The sequence below is a fragment of the Dipodomys merriami genome, unplaced genomic scaffold, assembly GCF_024711535.1.
Source record: "Dipodomys merriami isolate MVZ:Mamm:240054 unplaced genomic scaffold, mDipMer1.0.p SCAF_2, whole genome shotgun sequence".
In the NCBI taxonomy this organism is placed as follows: domain Eukaryota; kingdom Metazoa; phylum Chordata; class Mammalia; order Rodentia; family Heteromyidae; genus Dipodomys; species Dipodomys merriami.
In genome coordinates, this window is record NW_027203381.1 from 32,994,298 (window position 1) to 33,015,218 (window position 20,921).

Sequence of the window (20,921 nt, forward strand, 5' to 3'; positions counted from 1 at the left end):
ATATAGAACCTTGGGGTTTGTGAGGAAAAGTAGGAAAACATTGGTGTCAATGGGAAAATTCAGAGATGGATGTTTTCTTGCATGACTAACTCATACATCCCATTGTTCTTTGTGTTCACGTAAATAACTTCTGACCTAAAGGACTCAGACTGTGTTGTGTGAAAAGCTTCTGTGTGCTTATTCAGGTGTATGTGGGAGTGTGTGGTCAACTTTGTTATGAGTGTAATGCATCTACTTCTTTAATTGGAAGATGACTTCCATATGTCTATTAGAAATATATTAAGGTTTAGAACATCTTATTCAACAGAAATACACAATCAGGAATTATGGTTTTCCTCACAAATCAGAAGCCCCAAGTTCAGTCCTAGATGCTGCCAAAAACTATTTATTCATTTATTTTCGTGTGAATACTGGGGCTTAAATTCAGGACCTGAGTGGTGTCTCTTGACTTTTTTACTCAAAGCTCATGTTCTACCACTTGAGTCACCTCTACTACTGGATATTTACATGTTTCAAACTGCAGTTTTTAGACCTCAGCCTCCTGAGTAGGTGGGGTTACAGATGCAAGCCTCTGGTGCCCAGTTTAAAACTTCTATTATTTTTAACTGAAAGAAAATGGTCATTTTGTTAAATAGCATGAAAGATAGGCAATTGAAAAGTGATTGGTTTGTATTGTTTCATTTCACAATTTTGATGGAGGAATGACTTTTTACCATTTTTTCCTTTTTTCTATGTGTTTCTACCTTACAACTGGGAAATGTTCACTTGAAGTTAATTTGAAAGAATGCCTCAGGTCTGCAGATTTCATCCAGTCAAGTGATCCTGATTTTAGAGTTCTAGCTGATGGGTCTGTGTTCACAGCCAGCACTGTTGTGCTGTCTGATGAAAAAAGATCATTCACCATAAGGCTTTCTGATAGGAAGACACAAATGAAGAAAGAGATGATTGTGTTCCTGGAACACCAGAAGAAGGTATGCAAAGTACATTAAATTTTTCAGGCATGTTCTTTTACTAAAATACTTTCATTACACAATGGAATTCTATGCCTCCATCAGAAAGAATGACAGTGCCTCATTTGTTAGGAAATGGAAAGACTTGGAAAAAATTATATTAAGTGAAGTAAACCAGACCCAAAGAAACATAGGTCCCATGGTTTCCCTTATTTGCAATAACTAGTATATGTCTGAGACAAGCAGAAACAGTCAGATAAGTTGATGTTAGGCAAAATCAACCCTAAGATAAGGACTCAAATGTTTTTTCTTTCTTGCTATTATTTCTAACATATTTATAAGATGATTTCTTTGTTGCTTTGTATGTCCCTCCCCCATGGTATAACCCCTGTTTTCACTGTCCTTGATGTTGGTATAATTTGTGGGGGAAGGGAAAAAACAAATTGTTTAAATAGGGATACAGGTGGACCCATTGAAACAATGAGATGTACAAGATGTTATGTTGAAAAATGAACTTTACAACTTTGGCAGCGGGGGAGGGGAGGAAGGGCGCAGCAGAAGATGAGAAGGGATGGGAAGGGGAAACAAAGGAGGAGGCAACAATGCTTGATAAGAAATGTACTCATTACCTTGATCATGTAATTGTAACCCCTCTATGATATTTTCACAATAAAACAAACCATTAATAAAAAAAATTGCAAAGAGGATCAAAGGACAAATAGGATTTTCCCTGGCTCTGATATCCTTTATCATCTCTCTCCAACTGTTCCACTAATTCTTCTTCCTCCTTTTCTGCCTCTCTTCCTCTCTACTCATTTGCCTTTCTTAGCAGTAGTAAAGCTCTGACATTCATTTTACTTTGGTAAAGCTAAATGATACCTTCTCTATGAAGGATTCTTCTACTTTTCTTAATTCTAGCATTTATGTACCAGCACCAGTTAGGAACTATTGTAACCTTTGGAATTTCTTATTAGTCAAACAATGGATCATGAGGAATGCCAATAGGAAAGTGGTCATAAAATGATGAAAGGTTTAGACTGAATTACCCCTACTCTATGTTATCTGTACTAATGATAAAACTAATTAAATGGCTGCTCAGCATTTTACTTAGTACTTGTAAAATTATTGATTAACATGAAATCAAAATGTTTCCTTTTGCTACATCATGAAATAAAATGAGAAGTCTGGTAGAACTTTTTCCAATGATAGAGATTCTATAATCTTTGCTCTCTGGTATGGAGAACCAATATTAACTGCTACTGAGCACTTAGCATATTATGGAATGATAGAACTTACTTGCAGCACTTGAGTTTAAATTCAAGACCTTATGCTTGCTAGGAGGGTGCTTTATCATTAAGCCATGCCTCCAATCTTTTCCTGTACTGCTTATTTATGAGATGGGGTACTGTTTTGTGCCCAGATATATCTAGATTGTGATCCTTTTGTACCTGAGATTAGAAGCACATGCCACCATGCCCAGCATCTTCCCTTTGAGACGGCCCCATTTTGCTTCCTTTAGCTGGCCTAGAATTGCAATCCTCTGAGCCTCATACAAAGCTTAAAAGACAGATTTATGCCACTTTTCTGCCTCAGCTAGCATCAAACCACGATCCTCTCATTCTTATCTAGGACAAAAGTAGCTAGGATGAAATTGTGAGCCACTGGTGCCTGGCTCCATTTCACTCAATTATAATTTACATAAGTAGTACATGGCTAGTGGTTGTCAGTGGTTATCATGTTGGACAGTGAGAGTAGATGAAGGTGATTAAGAACATGTCTTTTCTCTCTTTGGTTCACCTGAGAAGAAGAGGTTTCAATAGATAAAATAGGTGAGTGCCATTTCATGAGACTGTTTGTGAAAGCATGTGTTCTTTATCTCTACTTAGGATGGAAAAAGAAGAAATGAGTATAGTAACAATTTTAACACCCTGAAAGTATGATAATGTGAGAAGGAAATACTAAGGAAATTCACTAGTTAGTGACATTCTTAAAAATCTGGATATATTCTTTCTGACTCTTCTAATGCAAAAAGATCTTATTAACTAGGTAGACATTAGGTTTATGAACTGGTCACTATTTTCCAATAAATTTGACTGTGATGCTTTTGTTGATCTTTTTTTTCTTCCTCTGAATTCAGTTATTAAAGAAAAGACACACTGGAGAAACTGTTCTCAGGAGAGCCAAGAGGAGATGGGCACCTATTCCTTGTTCAATGCAAGAGAATTCCTTGGGTCCCTTCCCTTTGTTTCTTCAACAAGTAAGTTTACATTCCTTCTGCATGGATGTTTTCATTCTAATAGTCTGCTTCATCCGTTCCTCCCCTCAGGCTTTGAGACTCTTTAGGCATTTAAAAGCAAACAGATTTGATTGAAGGTATACAGGAGACTTCATAAAAATGTGTGAAATGAACAAATGAAAAGTGTTAAAATACTAATGATATGAGACAGACTACAGCAGAGAGTGATGTTTATGTGTTCATTCGCACATTTAGCTGACAGCTGTTGAGCACTTGGGATAGGCACCTGTTTAGCTGGTAAAGGTGGAAAGAAACCTAGGCCTCATCCTTGTTTTCATGTACGTTATTGGTCTCTGGAGAAGATAAGACTAGGTAAATGGTTGCAGAACTATGTGTGAAGTATATTTCCAGAGAAGTCACTGGGGTGATCTGGTACCATGAACTTCCATGGTCAGGTGGGCTTCCAGGAAGACATGTCTGAGCTGAGTTCTGAAAGTCTTAAGCAGATACGTAATTGCAAAAGAAGAGGGATATACAACAGGTGAGAGCAAACATGGCTTCTGAAAGTGCTGTGGAGCTCAGTCTTCCTGGATATGATGTAGTGAGGTGGATGATGAGGTGGAAGAGGCAGGTGGGGCCCAAATTTTATGGGCTGAATAAATTCTGTGATTAAATTCTTCCTTATCCTAAAAACAGAAGTTTTGGGTCATGGTATGATGTAACCAGGTTTCCTTTATATTAAAATCTGGATGGAACATACACAATGGAAACTATTATTGAAGTGAAAGCCTTCATCCCATTAAATTTCTATAACAGAAATTGCTGTGTAGTACTGAGTTCCTGACCCATGCATTTAATTTTTTACTTGTCCATTGTTACACTCTTGCTCATTCATATTAAATACGCTGAGGGAGTGAGTCCAAAGTTATGCTGATCATGAGTAATTTTAACTGTTGCATTGCTTAAGTTACTGCCTCTCAGTTTTCATTCCCCTAACAAATGTACAGTGACAAAGATGACATTTCTTTCTTCCTTGAAATATTTTCTTCATTTGGATTCTACAGTACCAGTCACTCAGTTTTTCACTTCTTTCACTGACTAATTTGTTTCTGGTTGTTCTTCACTCCCACGTTTCTACACATATTGAAATGATTGTCCTTAATTCTGTTTTTATGTTGTAATTGAATTAGATATGTTGAGATATCTTTGAATCCCTGGAAAGAAAACAACTTGATTATGGTGTCTACCTTCTTTCTTTCTTTCTTTCTTTCTTTCTTTCTTTCTTTCTTTCTTTCTTTCTTTCTTTCTTTCTTTCTTTCTTTCTTTCTTTCTTTCTTTCTTTCTTTCTTTCCTTTCTTTCCTTCCTTCCTTCCTTGGGCTTGAACTCTGAGCTTTTTAGCTTAAACGTAGCTTTCTACAACATGAAACACAGCTCTACTTCCAGCTTTTTGGTGATTAATTGGAGATAAGAGTCTCAGACTTTCCTGCCTGGATTGGCTTTGAATCACAGTCCTCAGATTTCAGCCTTCTAGATAGCTAGGATTACAGATATGAGCCACTAGTTTCCAGGTATAAGGTATAAAGTAGTCTTCCTTCCATTTGTATTTTTTGAATAGTTTGAAGAGCATTTATATTGCTGTTTATTAAAGCTCTGGAAGAATTCAGCTGTGAATCCATCTGTTCCTAGGCCTTCTTTGTTTGGAAATTTTTTGTTACTGATTCAGTCTTTTTACTTCTTGTATGTCTATTTATGGTTCAATTTTGGTGTGTCATACGTGTTGGTGTGTCATACAATTTCTCCTTGAGTCTCTAGATTGTTAGAGTATAAGTTATTTCCTAGTGATCTTTACTAGGGATCTTCATTACCTAACGAATTTTATTGCTATCTCTTATAATATGTTCTTTTTCATTTCTGGTTTTATTAGTATCTTCTCCTTTTTGGTTAATTAGTCTTGTTTTCAAAGAACCACTTTTTTGTTTCACTTAGTTATTTCAGTCTCAATTTTGTCCATTTCTGCCCTAATTTTTTTCCATTTACTTGTTTTGGAGATTATTTTGTTCTTGTTTATATAAGAGCTTGGAGGTGCATCATTAGATAGTTTCTTAAGATTGGTCTGATTTTCTGAAGTAGGCACTCATGGCTCATCATCCAATCTTTTAATATTTATTAATTTTGCTCCATAAGGTCATTCTAAGGAACATTCCTGCACAATAATAATAAAAGCTTTTGTTTGCTTGCCAACCATAAGGGTAACTTTATTTTTCTGACTCTTCTTTTTTTTCCTCTCATTCCCCCAAATAATTTTTAATTGTTTAATTAATGTGGGAAAAAGTTCTTTGGAAATCACATTTCTTTGTGAGACAATGCCTGGGTCTTTTAAAAATAAACAGTAGACAAAGGGAAATATTAACTTGTGGCAGGGGAGCATTACATTTACAACTTTCAGAGCTGATCTAGGATTATCTAAGAATACAAATGATTTGGAAAAGTTTTGGACATCCAACCTATAGGAAAAAAATGTTACACTTTTCCTTTTTCTCTTTCATCTCATAATCTCCAAATAGAAATGATGCCTAGTTTGTTTCTCTTCAGTACCTACTGCACACACACACAAAAAAATCGCAGCTTCTAAGTTATAGGCAAATGAGCCAAAGGAGATGCTAACAGCTGAGCTTTGCTGAGATGTTGAAATCATCTGAGCAAAGACAAAGTGTAAATAGGGTTTATTACAATTTCTATTTTTATTTCTATCATTTGAAGCAGGTAGATCTATCTAAGACATCTAAACTTAGCTTTTAACTTTTGTTCATAAGCCTTTGGACACTCTAGTCCTTGTGTTATATTGCCAATGAGAGATTAAGCCAGAAAATGAATGTATAAATGAGTAGCTATTTTATAATTAGCAAGCACACTTCTTCAGATAAATTCCATACTGGTCTCTAATAGCCACTCTGTATATGCACCTAGGGCCTTTCACCTAAAATTTCATTCTGACTCTTCTATTGAAATATTTTCCTTTAAATAAAAAACTGACTAGCTGAATTTTCTGAGTTCTATTGAATTTAATTAATTTTTTACGTATGCATATTCTTTTCTTTTCAGGTTCTATCTGATGCAGCACAGAACTACACTATCTTCTACTCAATAAGTGGACGTGGAGTTGACCAAGAACCTTTGAATCTGTTTTACATAGAAAGAGATACTGGAAATCTGTATTGTACTCGGCCTGTGGATCGTGAGGAATATGATGTTTTTGATGTAGGAATTTAACTGATGAGCATGGCTTATTTGATACTCCTCTACTCTTTCCTGTCTTCTTGCACTCTTTTCTTAAGGATATCTTCAAGTTCATAAAGTGTTTTTGAATTCTTGGTCAACAATTTATCATTGTGTTTGATAGGTAAGCCTAAATGAAACAAAGTTGGAATGTAAATTCAAGTACATTTTAAAGACATTGGTTTTGCTTCTGAGATATAGTCTCCCTCTCCTGACACTTACATTTTCTTGTCTCTCCAGGATATGTTCACAGGTGATGGAAAAGATTCCCCAATACTGTACTTATTTTACTTTCCTTTTACATATATGATTCTCTGATCCTTTATGAGAACTAGATAAGGAAATAAAAGTGGGAGGCCAGGCCTAAACGCAGCATAATAACCAGCATCCTTGAAAGAATGAACTTAGTCAATGAGATTTTTATTACAAAGTCAGACGATTTTTATTATAAAATATTAAGTCTCACAAACTTGTGTACCATCCATGTGGTTCAGGGCGTGGATTTCCTAGTTGGAGAGAAAGGTTCTACTTTTAGAAGAAAAAACTGATACTAAGTAACCTATTTGACTGATGCTTTCCATGTCACATGCTTTGCTATTGGTTCAAAAAGTTTCAACTCAGTGTAATAGTTAAATACTAAATAGGAATAGTTTTGATTAATTTGTGATGTAGGAGTAGCAAATGCAGTTGGCTAGAAAACTTAGAAATGTGTGGTCTGTGAGGTAAAACTGTAAATGGGCTTGGAAGTGACTTGGTTGGAAATCATTGCTTTATTTAGAATACACACACGCACACACACACACACACACACACAGTCATAGTCATATTTTTGTTGCTGCGAATTTGTCTCAAAGTATACTTTGAGTCTTTATGGCCACATTTAATTCTTCAGAATAATGTACACAGGCATCCTAGCTTGGGTGTACTCTGATGTAAATTTTAATTTGCAGTATACTAATTTCCACCAAATGCCCAAAGATTTTTGTGTAATGTGTCTTGCCATACAGTACATTGATAATTAGAAAAGACTAGCTAGGGGTGAACTTTTAAAAAGATTTGCAGAGAAGATTGTAGGGCATCTTCTCTTCTCTTGCTACAGTCTAGTGTCAGTTGAAAACTGAAGTTGCTCTATTCTTTTACAGTTGATTGCATATGCATCCACTGCCGATGGCTATTCAGCGGATTTACCTCTTCCACTGCCCATCAAAGTGGAGGATGAAAATGACAACCATCCTGTCTTCACTGAAACCATTTATAATTTTGAAGTTCCAGAAAGTAGTAGACTTGGTAAGGCTGCTTTTTTTTTATGTGAAACGTGTTTGTGTACATTGTTTGAGGTACTGAGATTTTTTTTTTTTGTGAAAATACAGTACAGAGGGGTTACAATTACATGGGCAAGGTAATGAGTACATTTCTTATCAAGCATTGTTGCCTCCTCCTTTGTTTCCCCCCTCCCCATCTTCCCTCCTCCCCTGCTTCCCCCTTCCCCACCCCCTCCACTCCAGCCAAAGTTGTAAAGTTCGTTTTTCAACATAACGACTTGTACATCTCATTGTTGCAATGGGTCCATTTTTGCAATGGGTCCACCTGTATCCCTATTTAAACAATTTGTTTTTTCCCTTCCCCTCCACAAAGTATACCAGCACCAAATACAGTGAAAGCAGGGGTTATATCGTGGGTGAGGAACATAAAAAGCAACAAAGAAATCATCTTATAAATGTGTTAAAAACTGAGATTTTTATATTAATGGTTACTTCATTCTGAGATTGCACTGAATACTTATCATAAGGCATACATTCCCACTAGGCTTAATGAACTTTACCAGGTATGTGAGGAAATTTTGGCCTTTCCACCTTAACTGTAGCCACAGGCAACAGTTACTGAAGAATTGTACCCTATCTGGTTTATGAGTTTTATTTCATTTTCTCCTTGTGTAAGTTTATCATGACTCTCAGCTCCAAAACTTCAGGATAGAATGAACAATACAATTTAAAAAACATAAATATTTTAATGGGATTTTATTTAGAAAGGTGTTAAATGATATCTACTGAGGACACAATTTTAAATCTTATTTTATATTGCCTCTTCTCTTATAACTTCAACTTTTTACTACATTCATTTCAGAGCAAATACCAGAATAGCTATAGAGAAGTGGATGCTGAAAGTCCTTTATCATTAAAGCGTGGTGTCCCATGTGGAAAACTGAATTATTTCAGTTTACTTAGCTATCAGTGATAGTGTCTATGATGTCTTCTGAGACTTGAAATAAGAATAACCAGAGTCAAAAAGTTGAAAGACTGTGACGTCAATCACAATAGAGAACCACTTTGCTAATTGACCTGGACAAGTTTGTAGAAGTTATTCACATTTTCACTGCATTTTTGATTCTGTTTGTTTTTATATTTTGCTGTTATAACAAAGTTAACCTCTTTATTACTCCTATGTCCAATTGGTGCAATTAAATGCATTATTGTTGGGAGTTTAGAAAATCTATTTATTCATATTGATTCTCTTATGAATCACTGTAAGAATCATGAAAGTCACCTTCAATTTTCTTAGCTCTTTAGTGTTAGTTACACTAGATGAACTATATTATGTGTGGCATCACAACTCCAGGAATCTATTACATTTCCTTTTTTTTCAAAGAGAAAACATATTTTTCTTGAGGATTCTGTTTATTTCCAGTAATAATAGTGAAGAATTGGGGGCAAACACTTTGATGTTAACCCTTTGATTAACCTTAAGGTATATCAACCATAGGTGAAGGAGAATGAGTCAAATAGGAATGCATGAGAAAAGTAACACTGGAAGGGGAGAGTAGACAATTAAAGGTCAACTTGAAAGTTGGTACAATTATACTACAAGCCTAAATTTAGCTATTATATTGAGGACACCCGGAATTTGCCTTGAGTGAGGTGATATTGTAATATGTGAGAACATAGATTGAAATTATTCTTGATTGGCATTTAATGATTGTTTTTTTACTAATTTGCTATCATACATTTTTTAAATGTGAGCAAAACACATTATTCTTTGGTATGAAAATGTTTTGTATTTTACATTTAAAGTAATTTTCATTTGTCCTTTCTAAAGATGTAGCATTTCTGGCAAAAAAAAAAATACATGTCAAGTTAAGTTTCCACTGTTGTTAAAATTGGAGTGGAGTACGTACTACTGCGTAGACATATTTTGCAATTCTGGACATTTTAAGTTCTTTCCCCCCTTCTTTAAATGCATAGGGACGACAGTGGGAGTGGTCTGTGCCACGGACAGAGATGAACCGGACACGATGCACACGCGCCTGAAGTACAGCATTCTGGAGCAGAGGCCCCGATCCCCTGGGCTCTTTTCTGTACATCCCAACACAGGCGCTATTACCACAGTCTCTCATCACATGGACAGAGAGGTAGCTTCTGCGCTCTGCAAAACGTCATTTTTCTGATGATTGAGTCTCCTGTGCCCTATTTTCTATAATTTGCTATCCTATGAATAGATTATTTTTTTTTTGCCAGTTCTGGGGCTCAAACTCAGGGGTTGAACACTGTCCCAGAGCCTCTTTTGCTCAAGGCTACCACTTGAACCACAGTATCACTTACAGCTTTTTTTGGTTTATGTGGTACTGACGAATCAATCCTAGGGCTTCATGCATACTAGGCAAGCACTCTACCATGGAGCCACATTTCCAGCCTCTGATAGATTTTTAAAGTCATAAGAATATAAGGATTCCTGTCATTTTCTCCTTTTTTTAAAAAAAAAACATTAGAATAGAAAAATCTCCTAAAATTATTACTATTAAGTATTGTCTCGTTCTATTTTTTGTGTGATTAATTAGTTGCAGCTCTGTAAAGTTTACGTTTCTTTCTTTCTTTTATTGTTTTGTTCTGTAAGTAGCTTTTTAAAATTTTATTGTCAAGGTGGGGTTACAGTTACATAAGTAAGGTAGTGAGTACATTTCTTTTTTTAAATAAGTTTTTATATTGTGAAAATACTGTACAGAGCGGTTACAGTTACATGAGCAAGGCAATGAGTACATTTCCTATCAAACATTGTTACCTCCTCCTTTGTTTGTTTTGCCCTTACCATCCCTTCCCACCTCCACAATTACATCTTCCCCCCCCCCAGCAGCCTAAATTGTAAAGTTTGTTTTTCAACATAGTGCCTTGTACATCTCATGGTTACAATGGGTCAACCTGTATGTAAAACAAAATGTTTAAAAAGTGAGTACATTTCTTGTCGCATTTGTTATCCTTTCCTGAAGACTACATTCCTTATATAAGATGACGAACTTTATTTCAGGAGTTTCAAGCATACTCTAACACCTATGCAGTTATAATAGATGTACATACATTTTGTGAGGAAAGGATTCGGTGAGATGGAATTGATGAATTATTTAAAAAATACCTACCATGCTATTTGCCTGATAACAATGGCATATGGTCGTGTATATTGTAATTTATGTTTAAATGTGTATGCTTATTTTAATTTTGTCTTTTTAGTTTGCTTGCTTGACTAGATAGCTGCTATTTTCATCTATAGAGAAAAATGTGAGGGCTTGCCTAAGTCAATTCCACAGGAATTTCTCTTCTTTTGTTGTTATCATTTCTCCTTTCATTTTGTTAGCCAATTTTATCTCCGCATTGTGAATGATTAGCTGAAGCAGATGAACTAGATTTATAGGTATAAAATAACTATTGCAATACATTAATGGTCCCACTATAGCTAGAATAAATAAATAGACTAAGAATATAACAGGAAGTAATATCCTCAAAAAGAAAATACTTGAATTTGATGCTAAAAGAGAAAGGGGAGAATGGTGGGCCTCTGCAAAAAGAAAAAAAATAGTACAAAGGTTTTGTTTTTCACTATTTTAATTTTTGTAGCATCAGAACATTTAAATAATAAAGCACAATGATAAGACTGAGTAGAAAAATTTAGAGGATATATAGACGTTTTGTATCTTTGCATGATGTAGACAGAATATAATAATAAAGTTTAAAAAATCTACCCTCAATTTTTATAGAATAAAACATGAGGTTTAGAAATGCTAAATTATTTAAGGTTATACTTTTGGGGCCAAATCTATTTGCTTGTTGAAAAAAATATAGTGGGATTTTGTTTGGAACAATGAGAGTAGCAAAGAGACAAATATTAGAGATAGACAGTGAATTTAGTAGAAGAAAAACACAAGGTATGTGATCCTTGAAGTCTATTAGAGGATCATTGTGGAGTGGGAATGCTGACATACAATGTAAAAGGTAGAGAGCAAGTTAAATGGACTGAAGGATGGGAGAGGGAACTAGAAAATGGGAAATGAAGAAGGAGTGGGTAGAGGCTAGTAAAAGAAAAGACAGGGCAACAATAATGATTATGCATCACAAACAAATGATTATATATTTCACCATCACCACAAAATATGAAGTCAACAGTGATTTCTTACATGTTGAAAACAATCCTCGTTTTTTGTTGATACTTAACCAAAACTGTTCTCCATTGAAATCCTGGCCTTTCTTTTGCTTCTCTGACATTTCCTTTTTCATATCTTTTGCTTAGTCTTTTGTCCTCCTATAACATGCTTGAAATACTGTTTTATTCCATGTGTCCTTAGCTCTCCCCCTCCTGTAATCTGCCCTGAGTATCTGATTTCTGTTGTAATTTCAGCCACCATCTACACCCTGATGGCTCACTCCCAAGGTGGTATTTCTGGCCTTGGCTCAAAGCATGGGTCCTTACAGGTGTCTGAACTTATTTACCTACATTTCCATTAAGCGTATGAAATTCAACACATGCACAGCAAAATTCATACCTTTAGTCACCCTTGCCAACTCTCTAAGAACTGTCTGTTGTTATTTTGTATTGGTTCCTGATATCCCTACCCAAGAAGGACAATTAAGCATCAAATTCCACAATTTTTCCTTCATAACTTGTCTCCAGAATCTGCTATTAATTCCTACTCCATTATAATTCCCGAGCAACTTTCTTCCCTATCCTTTCCCTTGTCCCCTTGGATACTGCCTCAAATTTGGACAATGAGTCTTAGGTTATTAAAGGGATTCCATAATTGCTTTAACTCTCAACTTAGTTCACCTCAAATTATGCCCAATATTTAATACAAATATTTTCTGCAAAATGCTCTTATTTTGTGCCTTCATTCTGACTTCCATAAAATATCCCTCAATTATCTGCTAAAACACAGGCCTAAATTCTTAACAGTTCTCTGTATAATTTCACCTGTGCCTATATTTCAGCTTTGTCCTTTTCTATCAAATTCTTAGAGTATTTGCAAATATAAAAGTCAAATAAAGAATATATCCACACACAAATTGTATAATTAGGGTATTGATTATGATTCTAGACAGACATGTCCCACAAGAATTAAACATTTGATTTGTTTTCAGGTGGTAGACAAGTATACATTGATAATGAAAGTCCAAGACATGGATGGACAATTTTTTGGATTGATCAGTACATCAACCTGTATTATAACAGTCACAGATTCAAATGACAATGCTCCCACATTCAGGCAAAATACTGTAAGTATGTAATATCAAAATCTATATTTTAATTGACTTATTTAATCTGAGTTAATCATATATTGGTCATATGTTGAGGCATGTGTTTATTATATAAATAACATTAAAGCTTAAATAGATTATGTATTTTCTTCATTTATATTAGCATTTTTATGTATGTCTCTCCCTTAAAGATCATTTATAGTAAAGTTCTATCATTTAAAAGATAATACTGGCCAGGTGCCAGTGGTTTACCCTATATCCTAGCTACTCAGGAGGCTGAGATCTTAGGATTGTGGTTCAAAGCCAGCCTGGGCAGGAAAGTCTCTGTGAGAGTCTTATCTCCAATAAACCACCAGAGAAAACTAGAAATGGTGTTGTGGCTCACACGGTAGAGCTCTCGCTTTGAGCTGAAGAATACACAGACAGTGCCTAAGCTCAGAGTTCAAGCCCCATGACTGATAAAAAAGAAAAAAGATAACATTTAATGAAGCAATACTTTTGTATTACAACTGTTTTGAGATTATGCATGTTAAAAACATACAAGAACAAATATTTTGGGGGTAAAAGACACCTTTTACTTCTTGTGCAATGTATTTCTTTGTAAAACAACTGTTCATGAATTCTTTCAGTATGAAACATCAGTAGATGAAAATGCACACAATGTGGAAATCTTACGAATACCTATAGAAGATAAGGATTTAATGAATACTGAAAATTGGAGGGCCAATTTCACCATTTTGAAAGGAAATGAATATGGACACTTCAGAATCACTACAGACAAAGCGACAAATGAAGGCATTCTCTATGTTGAAAAGGTATAGTAATGTTCAATAACCAACAATTTAGAAACTAAGGTCTTTTCATCAACAAATAGTGGAATCAACTAAGTAGTTTCAGATCATGGACTCTGTAGAACATAAAACCTGTTTAGTCTAACTATTCAAATTCATTGTCATGTTTGTCTTCTATAGTTTATTGCCCATTGCTAATCTCCAAGAGAATGCCTGAACATTCTTAATGATAAAGATCTCTTCGACTCAATTGACAGAGGGTATTTGGGGAGCTTTGGCTCTCAGAAAATGCTCACAAGGCATTATCTATGTTTTTGGTCCATGCTTGCTAGATAGTGTTCTATCTTGTGGACTACAACACCAGTCCTATATTTTGTTGGGTATTTCTTCCTGGCCTGGCTTCAAACAGCCAACTTCCAGAGTAACTAAGATTACAAATGTGAGCCACTAGCATCATACACAGTGTTTTGTGAAAATGTTGCTATATACAGTGCAGATTTACCTTCTTTAGGACATTCATATTTCTTTTTTTTTCTTTTTTTAATCTTTTTTTAAATTGTGAAAATACCATACAGAGGGGTTACAATTACATGAGAAGGTAATGAGTACAATTCTTATCAAGCATTGTTGCCTTCTCCTTTGTTTCCCCTTCCCATTCCTTCCCATCTCCCCCTCCTCCTCACCCCCCCTCCAGTGCCAAAGTTGTAAAGTTCGTTTTTTGACATAACGTCTTGTACATCTTATTGTTGCGATAGGTCCACCTGTATCCCTTAGCAAATCTTATCAGAAAAAGAAGAGAACACACCCAAATAAATAAGCTCAGAGATGAGAATGGAAACATCACCACAGAAACAACCAAGATTCAGAACATTATAAGGGAATACTTCTCAAACCTTTATGCTAATAAGTTTGAGAACATGGCAGAAATGGACCTTTTCCTAGCAAATATCTACATGCCAAAACTAAACCAAGATGAGTTAAACCGACTTAACAGGCCCATATCAAGCATTAAAGTAGAAACAACAGTAAGAGACCTCCCATCTAAGAAAAGCCCCGGACCAGATGGATTTACAGGGGCATTCACATTTCTTTTAATCCTTACAAAATATAATTTTAGAACCTCACATTCTTTTCATTCTGTTGAGAAAATATACTTGGCTATATCTGATCCTTTAAAAGTAAGACAGGATGAAATATAGTATCACATCAAGAGCACTAAATGAACTTATTCTTCACTCTCTATATATACTAGGTATGTGGTTGCACTGCTGTTTTCTAGGGTTCGAGCTAGGAGTATAAGATGGAAGGATCCTTGGTTTTCTGTTCCTAGGCTAGAACAAAGAATAATGGTCTGTGGGCAGATTTGGATGTTATACATAGATTAAAGGAGACTTATCTGTCAGTTACAATATGGTAGCAACTTTGGTACACAGTTTTGTATATGTAATTGTTTATTCTGTGAGAGTTGTTAGTGTCTTACACATAAAAATGGGGCATACTCTGTCCAGATATAAATAGAAAAATATATGTTAAACTTTTCCTCTTTTTAGTTTTTATAATACAAGGTATTACAATAATTAAGCTTTACTACTGAGTGTGGAAATGTAATAAAGAAACACTGACAATAATGGACAACATCTAATATTTAGTAAATACCAAATATCATGTGAAGTGCTTAAGAATGATTTTGTCATATTGTTAAACAAGTCTGTGAATTAATTATATGTTAATTAACAACTGAGAGATATATTATTTATTTTAATTCAATTTGACTAAGCAGCCCATTTAGGGAAGTCAAAGTTTGGAACTGAAAGTACATACATTGTAGAGTTTCTCACCTTCACGCTGTCCCTCTTCACATCTATTCAGATTTTCTTGGGAAAAAATGAATAAACACGATAAGTTTCTTGTTTATTATCACAAATGTTGCATATACAAATGTTTTTAGGTATTCATTTCATGTCTTTTAAAAACAAATATACTTTATTTCCTCAGAGCATATCATTTAGATAATTATTATATTTGCATGGCATAAGACTTTATGGTATGGACATATTTGTAATCTGTTCCATATTTATGGCAGTATTTATCTTTCTTTAGTCAGAGCCATGCCTGTTTTTATTTATTTTTATTTTTTATTTTTTTGGGGGGTCCGGTCGTGGGGCCTGAATTCTTGGCCTGGGTGCTGTCCCTTAGCTCTTCAGCTCAAGGCTAGCACTCTACCACTTGAGCCACAGTGCCACTTCTGGCTTTTTTTTCTGCTTATGTGGTGCTGAGGAATCGAATCCAGGGCCTTAAACATGCAAGGCAAGTGCTCTACCACTGAGCCAACTTCCCAGCCCCCATGCCTGTTTTTAATGTGACAGAGATATTGTTTAATGTTCTTTCCTAATGATATTTTTCTCTAATTTGTGTCTAGAATTTCTGTCCATATCACAAATGAGATTATGTATAGTTAATTTTTCTTTTATACAATTGCTGTTGTTTTATAATCAAGTTTATGCTCATCTTCATAAAATAATTAATTTTTCTTCTGTTTTCATGCTTTGATTTGATGTAAAAATTCCAGTATCATTGAATTACTTTTATATTCTATTATCAATTTCATGCTGTTTCATAGAATAATTTAATTTCTTTATTTCCATGCTCACCATTGAATTAAAAGACTTATTTGATTTTGACAAGGAGCCAGATAGTTTCTACAGTCATTCTTCCAGTTCCAAACAAGGAGGCTTAGACAAAAAGAAGTAAGATGCTAGTAGTGGTATATTCATAGAGCTAGGATAGATGGTTTGTGGTTGCATATCTGGCCTATCCGTGAGAGATATTTCTATTCACACAACTAAAATGAAAATCCAGACATGCCTAGTACTGAGCCCTTACTTATCATGATTGTGTTGTTCTTCCACTGTGGTGCCTTTGGTCACATTCCCCACCCCCATTTTTATTTTTTTGCATACTTAAATTACTTGGCTTGATAACACCATAACCTTATTGGCACAAGGGAATTTTCTTTTTATTTATTATGATCTTTAAGTAGTTGTACAAAGGATTTGCCATTTAACAAAGTACTACCTGAATACAATGAATTTTGATCTTTGATTGAAATATTAATTTACTTCTACTTTTTTGAGTTTACTTTTTCTGCCCTTATTATCTTCATTGCTAATCTTGCATACTCTTTAACTTGAGCCACAAATTATTTTCCAACAGTTTTATCACTAAAATTTTCATTTGTCTGCCTCATCTTCTTTTCTATTTGCTTTTGTGCAAACTCTTAGAAAACAGAATTCTTCACAGCCACCTTGGTTGTCACAGGAGTCTTTGAAGTTATCGTGCTCTTTTCCTAGGAATATTTGTGATTAGGCAGTTAAGTTATATGTTTAAATCAACTTAGTCTCAGTGATACATCTTTTTAAAACTCAAGCAGCATAATCTGAACATTAAAATTTACACCTGTCATGCATTGCTTGTGAGACAGTCTTCGTCAGAATTAAATAAACAGATACAAATGCTGTTCACTCCTGAATCTTCAGTTAGGATACATTTTGTGGATTCTAAGATTCAGAAATTTCATTTCTTTTTGATATGTGCCCATACATGGGCTCAAACTCAGGACTTTGTGCTCTTATTTGGCTTTTTCCACTCAAGACTTACACTAAAACATGAATCATACCTCCTCTTTTTGCCAATTAATTGGAGATCAGAGTCTAATGGACTTTTCTGTCCTAGCTGGCTTTGAATTGAGATCCTTAGGTCTCAGCCTTATGTCTAGCTAGGATTACAGATATGAGTTAGAAGTGTCCAGCCAAAATGTTCTTGACTTATTAAAGGACTTAAGATTAGTAACATTTCAATATGTTAAATATTACTCATCCATTTTTACTTTGTTCACTAGCCAATGAGAGAGCCGAGATTCTTCACAGAGTAATGAAAGAAAATATATCTCTTCTATGAGACAGACAAGCCGTGTACCCTTCCAGTGTGTTGAAGTCAATGCTTAACTTTACAAGATTTGTCCAATGCCTCAACGTTAAGTTCAGTATTAAGTTAATGTTGTTTATCTAGTGAGTCAGATGACTCACATGTCACCCTGTTAAACATTGTCATTATTTTGCGATATTTCCATTTTCAGGATAATATTCTCTTGTGTGAATGAATAATAAAAATATTTCAGGAATTTGTTCTCTACAATTCTATAAAAAAATTGAATGAGGTGGGTTAAGGTGACTCACATTTATAATCCTATCTACTTGGTAGGTAGAGATCAGAAGGATCATAGTTTCAGGCTAGCCCATGCAAAACATTATGCAGACCTACCAAACAAGTCAGATTTGCAGGTACCCACTTGGAATACAGTTTTAATTGGCTTTTTGGTAAAAGCTTATTAGAACAGAATAATCTATACATATAAGAAAGGATAAAGCCAGTATTTAAATTTAAGTAGTGTTCATCTTGATCAAAGTTTATGTTTCCTTTTGAAATATCAAATATGCTTTGCCCTGATGTAAAACGTATGTCCTTTATTTGAAAGCCACTGAATTATGAAGAAAACCGTCAAATGATCCTCGAGATTGGAGTCAATAATGAAGTTCCACTGACTAGAGAAGTAATCCGAGTGACATCCATGAACCGAGCCTTGGTTACAGTTCACGTGAGGGACCAGGATGAGGGGCCTGAGTGCATCCCTGCATCCCAATACGTACGGATTAAAGAAAACTCAGCAGTAGGCTCCAAGATGAATGGCTACAAGGCATATGACCCTGAAAATAAAAACAGCAATGTTTTAAGGTGCAACATAATTCATAATTACATAGCAAATAATACACTTCTCATAAGTGAGATGGCTACTTATTTTGAAATATGATGTCAAAAACTTATTATTGTTCATTTACAGATACAAAAAGTTACATGATCCTAAAGATTGGATCAGCATTGATGAAATTTCAGGATCAATCACAGTTTCCAAAACTTTGGACCGAGAAGCTGCAACTCCTAAAAATGACTTATATAACATTACAGTCTTAGCAATAGACCAAGGTAAAAATAAATAAACAAAATGGACAACATTTAACTATTTTGTAAGAACCAAGTCTTGTGCAGAATTATTCTTGTAATTCTATGGAATTCTAAATTACCTTAAAAATTCTGCTTCTATCCTTCAGTCATGTCATAAAATTAACTGTTGAGAAACATGAAACCATCTTGTATTTATTTTTATGTTTCTATATAACAGGACCTTAAGTGCTTATGCCACATGTTTTACAATTATTAGGTAAAGATAATCCTTTGAAGTTTGTTCATTAAAAAAAAATGTACTGGTCCTAGGGCTTAAACTCAGGACATGGGCTCTATACTTGAAGTTTTTTTCCCCCCGTACGCAAGCCTAGGGCTCTATCACTTGAGCAACAGCTCCACTTCCAGTTTTTTGGTAGGTTTTTTTTGGGGTTGGTCATGGGGCTTGAACTCTGGGCCTGGGTGCTGTCCCTCAGCTTTTCAGCTCAAGGTGGGTGCTCTACCACTTGAGCCACAGTGCCACCTCTGGTTTTCTAGTGGTTTATTGGAGATAAGAGTCTCATGGATTTTTTGGTAGTTTTTTAATTTTTAAAATGTTTTTATTAATTTTTTTATTGTGAAAATACCGTACAGAGGGGTTATAATTACATGAGCAAGGTAATGAGTACATTTCTTATCAAGCATTGTTGCCTCCTCCTTTGTTTCCCCTTACCAAAGTTTAGTCTGTGATCCTCAGATCTCAGCCTCTTGAGAGCTAAGAGTCACTGGAGCCCAGATGACTTTTGTTCCTTTAACCTCAAATTATAAAACTCTGGCTTCATATTAAAATAAAATATAACAATGTGTAGACATAATTTAGACTAATTGAATCAGATCATCTTGTTGTGGAGCCAGATACTTTAAAAATAAAATACCTTAAAAATCTCCCTAGCTAGTTTGAATGTGTATGATAATTAGAATTACTTTTCTGAGCCAGGATCTGGTGGGTCACATGTATAATCTTAGCTATTCTGGAGGTTGACATCTAGGAAATCAACAGTTGAGTAAAGTGGAGGCAGACAAGTTTTGTAGACTCCATCTCTAAAAAAAACAGTAAAAACAGGACTAGAAATGGAGCTCACATGGTAGAGCATCAGCCCAGAAAGCAAGCCAAGGAAGTTTTGAGTTCAGATTCTGAAACTAGTGAAAATAATTTTCTGTCACCACTTCAAAGCTTATATCCATCTGCATCAGATTCCCAAGGGATAAGATTTTGTAATTCAGACACTTATTGTTATTATTTAGTAGTAATAATGGTAAAAGTTTCCTTGAAACATGCATTAAGAAATTATCAAATGCTAGTGCTTGTGCTTAAGAAACTATGCAACAAAACTTCATGAAGAACATTAAAAGTAAAGAAATGTGTTTCTCTTCTTAGAGGGTAGATCATGCACAGGAACGCTTGCTGTGAATATTGAAGATGTGAATGATAATGCTCCAGAAATACTTCAGGATTACCTTGTAATTTGCAAGCCAAAGATGGGCTATATGGACATTTCTGCTGTTGATCCTGATGAACCGATCCATGGAGCTCCATTCCAGTTCAGCTTGGCAAACACTTCCAGAGAAATCCACAGACTATGGACCCTCAACAAAGTTAATGGTATTTAATAGAAAGAATGATTTACATGCCTTGAAAGAACTCTACAACTAGAGGATGGGTTTACTTGTTTACCTATGTAAAGCATATTGCCCAATTCACTTTCATGTAGTCAAATACAATTTCATTTTATATAGTTAACTAAATCTTTCGCAAATGTCGTATGATGACTGATACACACACACACACACACACACACACACACACACACACACACACACACACATTAGATAAAATAAGGGAATCATAATTTTGACGCAGGTAAAGTTTACAATAAAGAAAAAAAAAGGCTTTCTTAAAATATTAGGTAGCATGCTGGGCACTGGCAGCTCACACCTGCAATCCTAACTACTCAGGAGGCTGAGATCTGAGGATCACAGTTCAAAGCCAGCCCAGACAGGAAAGTCCACGAGACTTTTATCTTCAATAAACCACTAGAAAACCAGAAGTGGTGTTGCAGCTCAAGTGGTAGAACGCTTGCCTTCAGCTGAAGAATGCAG

General features: G+C 35.1%; 1 protein-coding gene across 3 annotated transcripts in view; it reads left to right on the top strand.

Moving 5' to 3' along the window:
* Positions 1–20,921, top strand: part of Dsc3 (desmocollin 3) — a 43,976-nt gene that overhangs the window by 10,176 nt on the left and 12,879 nt on the right. For all 3 annotated transcript variants that reach the window (XM_070029398.1, XM_070029399.1, XM_070029400.1), the window contains exons 3-12: positions 772–971; positions 3,088–3,207; positions 6,290–6,445; positions 7,606–7,750; positions 9,703–9,869; positions 12,859–12,993; positions 13,605–13,790; positions 18,301–18,557; positions 18,664–18,806; positions 20,200–20,424. In XM_070029398.1, the coding sequence (XP_069885499.1) occupies positions 772–971; positions 3,088–3,207; positions 6,290–6,445; positions 7,606–7,750; positions 9,703–9,869; positions 12,859–12,993; positions 13,605–13,790; positions 18,301–18,557; positions 18,664–18,806; positions 20,200–20,424 (1,734 nt within the window). The remainder of the gene's footprint in view (positions 1–771; positions 972–3,087; positions 3,208–6,289; positions 6,446–7,605; positions 7,751–9,702; positions 9,870–12,858; positions 12,994–13,604; positions 13,791–18,300; positions 18,558–18,663; positions 18,807–20,199; positions 20,425–20,921) is intronic.